This window comes from Sinocyclocheilus rhinocerous, unplaced genomic scaffold, assembly GCF_001515625.1.
Source record: "Sinocyclocheilus rhinocerous isolate Xijiao unplaced genomic scaffold, SAMN03320098_v1.1 scaffold632, whole genome shotgun sequence".
In the NCBI taxonomy this organism is placed as follows: domain Eukaryota; kingdom Metazoa; phylum Chordata; class Actinopteri; order Cypriniformes; family Cyprinidae; genus Sinocyclocheilus; species Sinocyclocheilus rhinocerous.
In genome coordinates, this window is record NW_015639247.1 from 533,058 (window position 1) to 543,900 (window position 10,843).

Sequence of the window (10,843 nt, forward strand, 5' to 3'; positions counted from 1 at the left end):
ATCGCAGAAAAACAAAATATCGCAATGTGAGTTTTTTCCAATATTGTGCAGCCCTAATTTTCCTCTTCCCCTAATAATTTGATATTTGCCAACTTAAATGGACTTCCAGGGTATTTTTATCTTTATAATGGCAATGTTTTCCGAACTTATGACGTGTGCTTCTTGTATGCATCTAATTCCTACATTTTAATCAATAAATGTAATTAGAATAATTAAAAACTTTTATCAATCAAATCTTTGCACTGCAGAAGCGGCACAGAAATGCTAAAGTGGCGTTAAGGTGTATTTACACAGATCGTTTGTTAATGCTATGAGATTTTTAAAAATTAGGCCTTTTATTTAACTATGAAATTATACTAGAAAAATAAAATTTATCATTTTAATTGAAACTGTAACCACCAGTAGGTGGCGGCAAGTCTTAATGAGTGAGTCATTGAATTATTCACTCAACCGATTCATTCAAACGGATGATTCATTCAGCCACAGAATCGTTCATTAAAATTATTTATTTAAAACAGATTCATTCAGTGTGTTTTTCAGAGACAGAAGAGTTCTGCTGTGGAAATTTTCTTGACAAAATAAAGCAAAAACGTGAAAAAAAAGCTCAAAATGTATACTTATTAAATCAATATGACACTTGCAATCTTGAATATTGAGTTGTGTGTGTGTTTGTCAGGTCTGAAGCAGAACGGCGTGCGGCCCACGGTGCCGGCGGTGCGCAGGGCTCTGGAGAACACGGCTCTGAAAGTGGAGGATATAGAGGTGTTTGCACAGGGTCACGGCATCATTCAGGTACTGAGGAGCGGAGCAGTGATGCTCATTATAAGGCAAATGATGGTATCACATTTTCATGTTGCGATTAATTGCTAATGCTTTCATCACGGTATACGGTATTATCACAGTATTGAAATTTAGTTGCAAAAAAGTGTTGTCGTAAAACAGTATAACAGGTTTAATGACTTTTTTCTTATAACAAGAAGAACTGAACATTTACATACAATAAAGTAATACACAAAGTATAAAGTAAAAAATTTCACACAGATAAAAGTGATAAAAGGCCAATACGTAACACTTTACAATAAGATCTCATTAGTTAACCTTAGTTAATGCATTAACATTAATAATGCGCAATAGCTACATTTGTTACTACAGAAGTTATTCTTTGTTTAAAATACAACCGTTAGTTCATTAATTAACAGTTGCAACTTTTTATTTTAACCACGTGTTATTAAATTTTGAAATTATTTGAAATCATTGAGAATTCATTCACGAAGAAGAAATTTCCATTGACAGTTTGTTTACTAATGAATTAACTAATGTTAATTAATAGAGCCTTAATGTAAAGTGTGACGGAGCAATAAAGAATCATAACATTGTCAAACAATATCTAGGGCATGTTGTAATCCAGATTAAAATTATAAAAAAGTTTGAAAATAAATAGCCTATTAAGTCTAAATATTTAAGTATTTGGCTCTGTGATGAACATCATAGCAAATACACAAATCTGTATGGCTATTTAAACTAGGGCTGGGTTTTGACACAAATTTCACGATTCGATTTGATTCTCATTCATAATCTTTCGATTAGATTATTTTGGATATGTATCGGGTACAGTACATGCAAAATTTTCTCAAGGAAAAAAAATCTCTCAACTAATGCTGTAAAGTATACATGAGAGTCAGTTGGTACTATATTACTATAATATTGAAGGTTAAAATTGACTGATTTGTAGGCTATACAACTGCTAAAATGTAAAATAATACAGTTACAATTACATAATAATATTTCTACTTCAATTCGTTTTCTTGAAATATAAACATTTTAAATGGTGACTGTCATAAAAACTTGATGGATTTATTCAAACATAAATTAAACATTGAAGAACAGTAAAAATTATAATGAATATGTTATGTGTTACATATATTTAGCAAAATGTCCCTCTCTACAGTTTATTTTTCTGCCTGACTAATGATTTTATGGTCACCGAATATGTTTTTTCTGAGGTAAATGTGACGTTACGTGACATATTGTTTACAAGCCGTTATATTGACGTCTTTGCGCGGCTGAAACACTGATTGAACGATTAATGTTACATGATAAAGTTGTACTCTTTCTTTTAACTTGCCTTCGGATGTTTAGTCATGTTTATTTTGTGCTATAACTAGTATTAAAGCGGAGGAGATGATCAGTTCACTGAGGAGCTCCAACGATCTGTCACTCCACATTAAACAGCGCCAAAACTGCATTTATTGTTTAAATACTGCAATAAAATGGACAGCATTTGAAATCTCAGACTTTGTTTCATATTAAAAGTACCAACGCACAATGCTTATTGCGATATATTGGATGGGAAGTGCCCTTCAACATTCCGTCCATTAACTGAAAACAGGCTAGAATAATCGATTCTTGGGATGTAAGAATCGATAATAGTTATCGGATATTTACTGTACTTCGCAATCACAGATTCTAGCCTACGTCTTGGAATATATGACCCAAATAAGAATTTTCACCGTATATTGTCATCTGAACAAGTAACAAGTCTGCCACATTTGTTCTGACCAACTGAGGAAAAAAGCATTACAATAAATCGCGCTACCAATGGCCATTTATTCTAAAGATTGGTTAGCTTATATCACATCAAACCATGCAAATTATTATTATTGTTATACTTTATTCTCAAATTATTAATGTTAACAACATCAGCATTGCCTATAGTGTGTATTAGCGTGTAGATTTCAATTTCTGTACAGTCTAATCTCTAATTGTCATACCATTCGAATTTCATATTAAGAAATTCTTTTAACTGAAAAATCTAATTATTCTCCCTTCGAACTGGTTGTTTTTAAAATACAAATCTTGTGTAATCCCAGGCTATCTGTAATCAGAAGCACATTTAAAACTGGAATATAATTTAATTTCATTCACATGCGTTTCATAAACACATAATCCTTTCTGGATTACAATCCGCCATCAAAATGATACATTTAATTATTCCAGCTGCTGTGAGAAAAGGCTATAAACGATCCGCCACCTGCAGGATCCTCACATGCGATATAGTCTACTAGCCGGGACAACTTCTTTGTTTACAGACGTGACGTAATAATGCGGCAGCATGCTCGCATTTCCCGTGAAAGCCTACCCCTACCACTCAAACTAGAAAACATTATTATAAACTAACCGTTGTGAATCGGGCTAAAGTAAGGCGATAGTTTTGAACACTGGCTGGTTATGTACTTGCTCAAATATTGATTCAGATAATTTTTAACCAAAAAAAGTTACGGACTGCAGCTTTAAATACGCTTTAGAAAGTAGCTCAGCTGCTTTGTTTCCAGGGTAACGGCTGCATTTCTGCTGTTTAGCGCCACCTGCTGTCAGAGAGTGAAAGTGCGCTTCTCATCCGTGCTTGTTTGCTTCGGAGAGCGCATGCATCTTTGACGCAGCATACAGCGGTGTTGTGCGTTGTGACCGGTTAATGGGAAAAATATTAGGGATGCACAATATTATCGGACTGATATCGGAATCAGCCGATAATGGCTTTAAATGTAAATATCGGCATCGGCCCGATATGAAAAATTATGCCGATATGTCTTGCCGATAAGAGGGAATACGTTAACTCGCATGTGCTCAGGGTGTGCTAGCGATTAGATCACGTCAGCAGTGTGGCACAGGAGAGACTTGTTGTTGTTTCCAAACAAAAGGAAATATATCGGTATCGGCCAAAATGAGTTGGAAAATATTGGATTAAAAAAATCCAATATCGTGCATCCCTAAAAAATATTCTTAAAATGCATTCAAAAAATCGGAATAATTTGTAATAATTATTCACGGTATTTTGAAGTGCTTACTATAACAATATCATGCATATTCATTACCGTGATATATTGCATTACTGAATACCGGCACATGTCTACTCATTATGCATGCATTCGTGTGTTCATGACCGCGTTTGTGTGATGTGCAGGTGGAGCGGGCATTCGACTACCTCATGCAGCATGTGTCGCTGCCCACCAGCAGCCTCGGCTTCACCGTGACCGTGGGATCGCAGCGAGGCATCTACCTCAGGGGCCCGACACAGGTCACCGGCCCGTCCGATCACGGGGTCGGCATCGAGCCTGTGTTTCCAGAGAATACAGGTACATGCTACAGTTCATAGTGGAGCTGAATGCAGTGGAGAATATGTTTACAGATCTCTCAGAGTTTGAGATTAATCAGGATAATGCCAGAACAAGGGTGCAGTTAATTACTGTTCATTATTTGACCTTTTTAACCTGGACTGAAGGAGCTCTGATAAATCATCTCATGTATACCAGGGTTCTAATCGTTACTTTCATTAAATAAACATTAACTGAAATAAATAAACATGCTGAGATAAAATAAAATAGAAAAAAACATTTTTAGGTAGTTGCCAAGGTGTTTAGTTTAAGATTAAGTACTTAAATATCTAAATAAACTAAAAGTAAAACTTCATAAAAAATATGTAGACATATTAAAAAAGATAATATAAATGGCAAAAACGACAACAAAATTAAAACTTTAAATGAAATTAAAATTAAAACAAAATGTAAAAACAAAATCAAAATATTATCAAAAACTATGATCCTATTATTCCTGTGATGCGCAGCTGTATTTTCAGCATCATTACTCCAGTCTTCAGTGTCACACGATCTTCAGAAATCATTCTAATATGCTGATTTGCTGCTCAAGAAACATTTCTGATTATTATTAATGTTGAAAACAGTTGTGCTGCGCAATATTTTTGTGGAAACTGTGACACATTTTATTTTTCTGGATTCACAGATGAATAGCAAGTTCAAAAGAACAGCATTTATTTGAAATTGGAATCTTTTGTAACATTATAAATGTCTTTACTGGCACTTTTGAGCAATTTAATGCGTCCTTGATGAATAAAAATACACATTTCTTTCAAAACAAACAGTTTCTACCCAATGTTTTCTCTCCAGAGAACTCGGCCCGTATCTCGCTGCAGCTGCATCTGGCTCTCGTCTGCAACGCTGCCTGGGTTCACTGTCCGTCGCATCTGGAGCTCATGAATCAGTGCCGGCACGTCAACGTTCGCATCGACCCGCAGGGCCTGCGAGAGGGGCTGCACTACACCGAGGCACGTCCACAGATCCATCTACGCTCACACTATTTGATTGTCCTCAACTCTAATGATGATGAAGAACTAGGGCTGGGCGATTTTTCAGATTTTAGCGATTAATTGGGTTGGCTTGAGAAAGCCCAACCTACTGATCTGCTATTTAAGCTTTTTATTATTATTATTCTTAGACTAAATTTCTGAACGCTACTCCTCCTAGAGCTTTCAAGCTAGAACCACCAAACTCAGCCCAGCTCTTCGGACTGTTCTGACTTAGTGTGCTATATCTTTTCAGACTGATCCAACTTATGAGATTAAAATTTTTTGCCATATCGCCCAGCCCTATGATGAACATATGTGTGTGTGTGTACAGTACATAGTGTGTGTGTGTACGTACGTAGTGTGTGTGTGTGTACAGTATGTAGTGTGTGTGTGTACAGTATGTAGTGTGTGTGTGTACAGTACATAGTGTGTTGTGTGTACAGTACATAGTGTGTGTACAGTATATTGTGTGTGTACAGTACATTGTGTGTGTGTGCAGTACGTAGTGTGTGTGTGTGTACAGTACATAGTGTGTGTGTGTGTACAGTACATAGTGTGTGTGTGTGCGTGTGTAGTACGTAGTGTGTGTGTGTGTGTACAGTACGTAGTGTGTGTACAGTACGTTGTGTGTGTGTGTGTACAGTACGTTGTGTGTGTGTGTGTGTGTGTGTGTAGAGCACGGTGTGTGTGTGTGTGTGTGTGTGTTTTCCAGGTGTGTGGATACGACACGTTGGCTCTCAGCGCCGGTCCTCTCTTCAGAGTGCCTATAACGGTTATAATCCCTGCGAGGTACGTGCGACCGCTCTGTTCCGCTCGCATCTGTGTTTCTGCTCACCTGTGACGTGTGTGTTTGTCTCTTATAGAGTAGCTGACAGTCGCAGTCAGGAGATCACGTTCACAGACCTCCACTTCAGACCAGGACAGATCCGGCGGCATTTCATTACCGTTCCTCGTGGAGCATCATGGGCAGGTGATGTGATGCTGCATCACTGCAGGATTCTCCCAAACATTGATCTGTGATCTAACTATTCAGTCTCTTTCAGAGATCTCGTTAACGTCTCATTCTGGAGACGTGTCGTCGAAGTTCGTCCTGCATGCGGTTCATCTGGTGAAGCAGCGAGCGTATCGAGTCAATGAGTTTTATAAGTTCTCGTCTCTCCTGGAGAAGGGCTCGCTCACGGAGGCTTTTCCTGTGCTGGTACACAATACGCAAACTATTAGGGCTGCCCACTAATAGCCAACTAACTGTTATTCGACGAGAAGAGGCAGAAAAAAATGTTTTGAAGATATTTTGTAAATTTCCTACCGTAAATATATCAACTTAATTTTTGATTAGTAATATGCATTGCTAAGAACTTAATTTGGACAACTTTAAAGATGATCAATATTTAGATTTTTTTTTGCACCCTCAGATTCCAGAATTTCAAATAGTTGCTTTTCAAGTATTCAGCTTTCAGATGATGCATAAATCTCAGTTTCAGAAAAATGGACCCTTATGACTGGTTTTGTGGTCCAGGGTCACATATATGTCTTATCATCTGAAATATGTTAATAGCAGCAACTTTACACGGTTGCTTAATCTAACATAAACCTAGAAAACTTGACTTCACTTAAAATACTCAGTCATTTTTGGTCATACAGATAAGAGTAATACATCTTTCGAATCTGTAAAGACTCTACGTTTATTTGTGGGCACTCAAAATAACGACAAAAATTGTGCTTTTGTAAAATAATGAAAGCAAACAGGATTTACTTTCTGCCGTCTCGGTCTCTGTGAACATGAGCGTGTAAACTTACATTACAGACATGAAAAATATATCTATAGAAAGCAAAATGTCTACTTTTAAATAAACCAATTCCAACCAATGGAAAATTTCAGATTTTCAGATTCCAAAATATTCTCAAATCATGTAATCCGTATGAAACATGCATACAGGCGCATCCACGACTGTGGAGATGATGAGTCGGTGTTGGCGAGTTAATCTCTTAAACCGAGAACAAAGAAAGCACTAGTTTATCAATGAATTATCAAAATGTTAATGCAGCCTCCTTACTTGCCTTACAGGAGATACTTTCGAATCTGTAAAGACACTACGTTTATTTGTGGGCACTCAAAATAACGACAAAAATTGTGCTTTTGTAAAATAATGAAAGCAAACAGGATTTACTTTCTGCCGTCTCGGTCTCTGTGAACATGAGCGTGTAAACTTACGTTACACACATGAAAAATATATCTATAGAGGCGTTTGAGCGCTGATAGGCTGTAGGCAATTAAAGGCTCATTTTTAGGAATTACATGGTTTATTAATAAACGTGAGATTAGTCGACTAATTGCGTAAAAATGAACGACTACTAGTCGACCAGGGGTGCGTTTCCCAAAAGCATCGTTAGCTAACTATGGTCGTTAGTTCCAGTGAACTCTATTGTAATGACGGAACTTGAGACCATAGTTCCTTTTGGGAAACGCACCATAGTCGAGGGCAGCCCTACAAACTATAACACATATATTTTTTCATATGTGGTTTGTCTGTGTCTGTCGGGTCACATGTTCATCTGTGTGTCTTTCTCAGCCAGGACACACTCTGGAGCTCTGTGTTGCTCGCTGGTGGGCGAGTCTGGGTGACGTCACCATTGATTATGTCATTTCCTTCCATGGGCTGCTGACGACACCTTCTCCTATTCATATCGTGAGTATCTTTAGGATTTAATGGCAGAAGCAGAAAGAAAATAATACTTTTATTCATCAAGGATGCATTAAATTGATCAGAAGTGACGGTAAAGACATTTATAATGCCACAAAAGATTTCTGTTTCAAATAAATGCTGCTCTTCTGAACTTTTCTATTCATCCGTGAATCCTGAAAAATCAAATCTATCACAGTTTCCACAAAAATATTGTGCAGCACAACTGTTTTCAACATTGATAATAATCAGAAATGTTTCTCGAGCAGCAAATCAGCATATTATTATGATTTCTGAAGATCATGTGACACTGAAGACTGGAGTAATGATGCTGAAAATACAGCTTTGATCACAGAAATACATTACAGTTTAACAGATATTCACATAGAAAACAGCTGTTTTACATTGTAATAATATTTCACAATTTTTACTGTATTCTTGATCAAATAATTGCAGCCTCGGTGAGCAGAAGAGACTTCTTTCAAACACATTAAAAAAAATCTTACCAACCCCAAATTTTAAATTCTCTCTGTCAGTTAGTTTTATTGTTTTACCTTTAGCAGCACACGCCAAATTCATTAATGGCTCTTGTTTCGTGTGTTTCTGTTTCTAGCACGCCTCTGAAGGGATTTCTAGTTTTCAGGTTTGTTCTCCGCTGAGATATGAAGACGTTTCCCCAACAATCACACTGAAGAACTGGGTTCAGCCTCTCCGGTAAACACACGCACCTCACAGATCACCAGTTAAATACATTGCAAAAAAAAAGCATCCTAAAGCTATTTTAAGCATCATATCGTCCTGATCTAGTGTATATACTCGCGTTTACTGTCGGAAGGATGTTCAGTGAAGCCCATAAATACAGTTTAAGTGGGGACTTTGTTGTAGGATATGACTCTTTGATCATAAAGCACCTTCAGAAGATGAAGAGCTCCCAGAGGAACGCTTCAGAAACCTTGTGTTTAAATACTGTATAAGTGTTCATGAAATATGCACGATTCTCCTCGACAGGCCTGTAAGTGCTAAAATAAAACCCCTCGGCGCCAGAGATGTGTTACCCAACAACAGACAGCTGTATGAGATCGTCCTCACTTATAATTTCCATCAGGTGAGTGTGATGATAACTGCGTCTTTGCGGTTTTTATTAATGTATAATATTAGTTTACAGTGTTTGCATGGTTGATTTGTGAGCCTGGAGCACAAAAGCAGTCTTAAGTCGCTGGGGTATATTTGTAGCAATAGCCAACAACACATTGTATGGGTCAAAATTATCCATTTTTCTTTTATGCCAAAAATCATTAGGATATTAAGTAAAGATCATGTTCCATGAAGATATTTTGTATGTTTCCTACCGTAAATATATCAAAACGTAATATGCATTGCTAAGAACTTCATTTGGACAACTTTAAAGATGATTTTCTCAGTATTTAGATTTTTTTGCACCCTCAGATTCCAGATTTTCAAATATTGTCCTATCCTAACAAACCATACATCAATGGAAAGCTTATTTATTCAGCTTTCAGATGATGCATAAATCTCAATTTTAAAAAAATGGACCCTTATGACTGGTTTTGTGCTCCAGGGTCACATTTATTGATTCTTATTGAGTTATTGGTGTTGTTTTTCCAGCCCAAGAGTGGCGAGGTGACGCCTAGCTGTCCGCTGCTGTGTGAGTTATTATACGAGTCTGAGTTTGACAGTCAGCTCTGGCTCCTGTTTGACCAGAACAAGAGGCTCATGGGATCTGGAGACGCTTATCCACACCAGGTGAGCAGAACATAAGCTTCACATGATCACATCATGATGCAAACCTGCTGAACTCTGCAGGGTTTTACTAATACTAATGAAATACTAATACTTCGAGCTGGCACAGCATGTGTGCATTTAGCCTATTCTAAATGTTTTTAGACTACCGTTTTTCATACAAATACCTAAAAACCATAGAGTTATATTTTTACCATGGTATGCTATATGTGTGGTCTTAACTGTGTTTATCATGATTTAAATGTATGCTACTATGGACCAATGATTAAAAAAAAAATCACTATATAAAAATGAGGTTGCTACAATTTTTACAGATGTTACTGATTTTGATAATGAACCAAAATTTACATCTGCATCCTGCTACTACTATCAAATGTGCATTTCTTAGAGACAAAAAAAGTTATATTATTATTAATATTATCAGGCAGCAACACAAACCTGTTTCTTGATTTGAAACAATGTCACATGCAGAAATTAAGATATTTATTATGTTAAGGAAAATTAACAAATGGTCTGGTTTCTACAACTTTCACTTTGGAGCAAAAATTTGGCCTTAGACTTGAAAGAAATAAAGATTTGACATTTATCGTGATAATTATCGATATCGACTGATAGGGGAAAAAAGTATCGTGATATACCACATACTAAGAAATACTAATGCCACATTAAACCTAAAGAAATGTTATAAGTAAATATAAATTTAAACCATTTTGTGATAGAGCCTCCGGTTTCAAAAATAGCTTTTATTTAACATTTCCAACATTCAACACAATTTAAGCTAATTTGGGCTGCACAATTTCACCAAAAAGTCTAATTGCAAGTATTTGGTCATGTATTGTAATTGCAATTCAAACTTACTCATTTATTTATTTGTTACAAATTAAGACAGCAAAAATGTTAACATTGTACTGGTAGGTCAAATTTTGATATTTAATAATAATAATAATAATAATAATAAATAACATGCTCTAACCCAAGTTTCCTAAACCTCAGGGCTTTATGATAGGATTTCAGATTGTGATGTAAATACTAATGCCAAATTAAAAATTATAATCTAACATAATTTATCAAATTAAACCATTCTGTGATTGAGCATTTTCCAGTCAGAGAAATAACTTGATATTTCTGACATATAACAAAATACATGTTAATTTGGGATGCACGATTTTCACAAAAAAAGTCTAATTGCAAATGTTTTGTCGTATTCTGAGTGCAATTTGATTTTTTTTTTTTTTTTTTTTAGTGTTGTTGTTATATATTA

At 36.1% G+C, this 10,843-nt stretch overlaps 1 protein-coding gene across 1 annotated transcript in view; it reads left to right on the top strand.

Moving 5' to 3' along the window:
- Positions 1-10,843, top strand: part of LOC107751091 (tripeptidyl-peptidase 2-like) — a 38,575-nt gene that overhangs the window by 14,044 nt on the left and 13,688 nt on the right. Inside the window, exons 11-20 of the mRNA XM_016566692.1 lie at positions 677-792; positions 3,962-4,133; positions 4,962-5,119; positions 5,853-5,929; positions 6,004-6,110; positions 6,184-6,338; positions 7,711-7,827; positions 8,435-8,535; positions 8,830-8,926; positions 9,448-9,585. Of these exons, the coding sequence (XP_016422178.1) occupies positions 677-792; positions 3,962-4,133; positions 4,962-5,119; positions 5,853-5,929; positions 6,004-6,110; positions 6,184-6,338; positions 7,711-7,827; positions 8,435-8,535; positions 8,830-8,926; positions 9,448-9,585 (1,238 nt within the window). The remainder of the gene's footprint in view (positions 1-676; positions 793-3,961; positions 4,134-4,961; positions 5,120-5,852; positions 5,930-6,003; positions 6,111-6,183; positions 6,339-7,710; positions 7,828-8,434; positions 8,536-8,829; positions 8,927-9,447; positions 9,586-10,843) is intronic.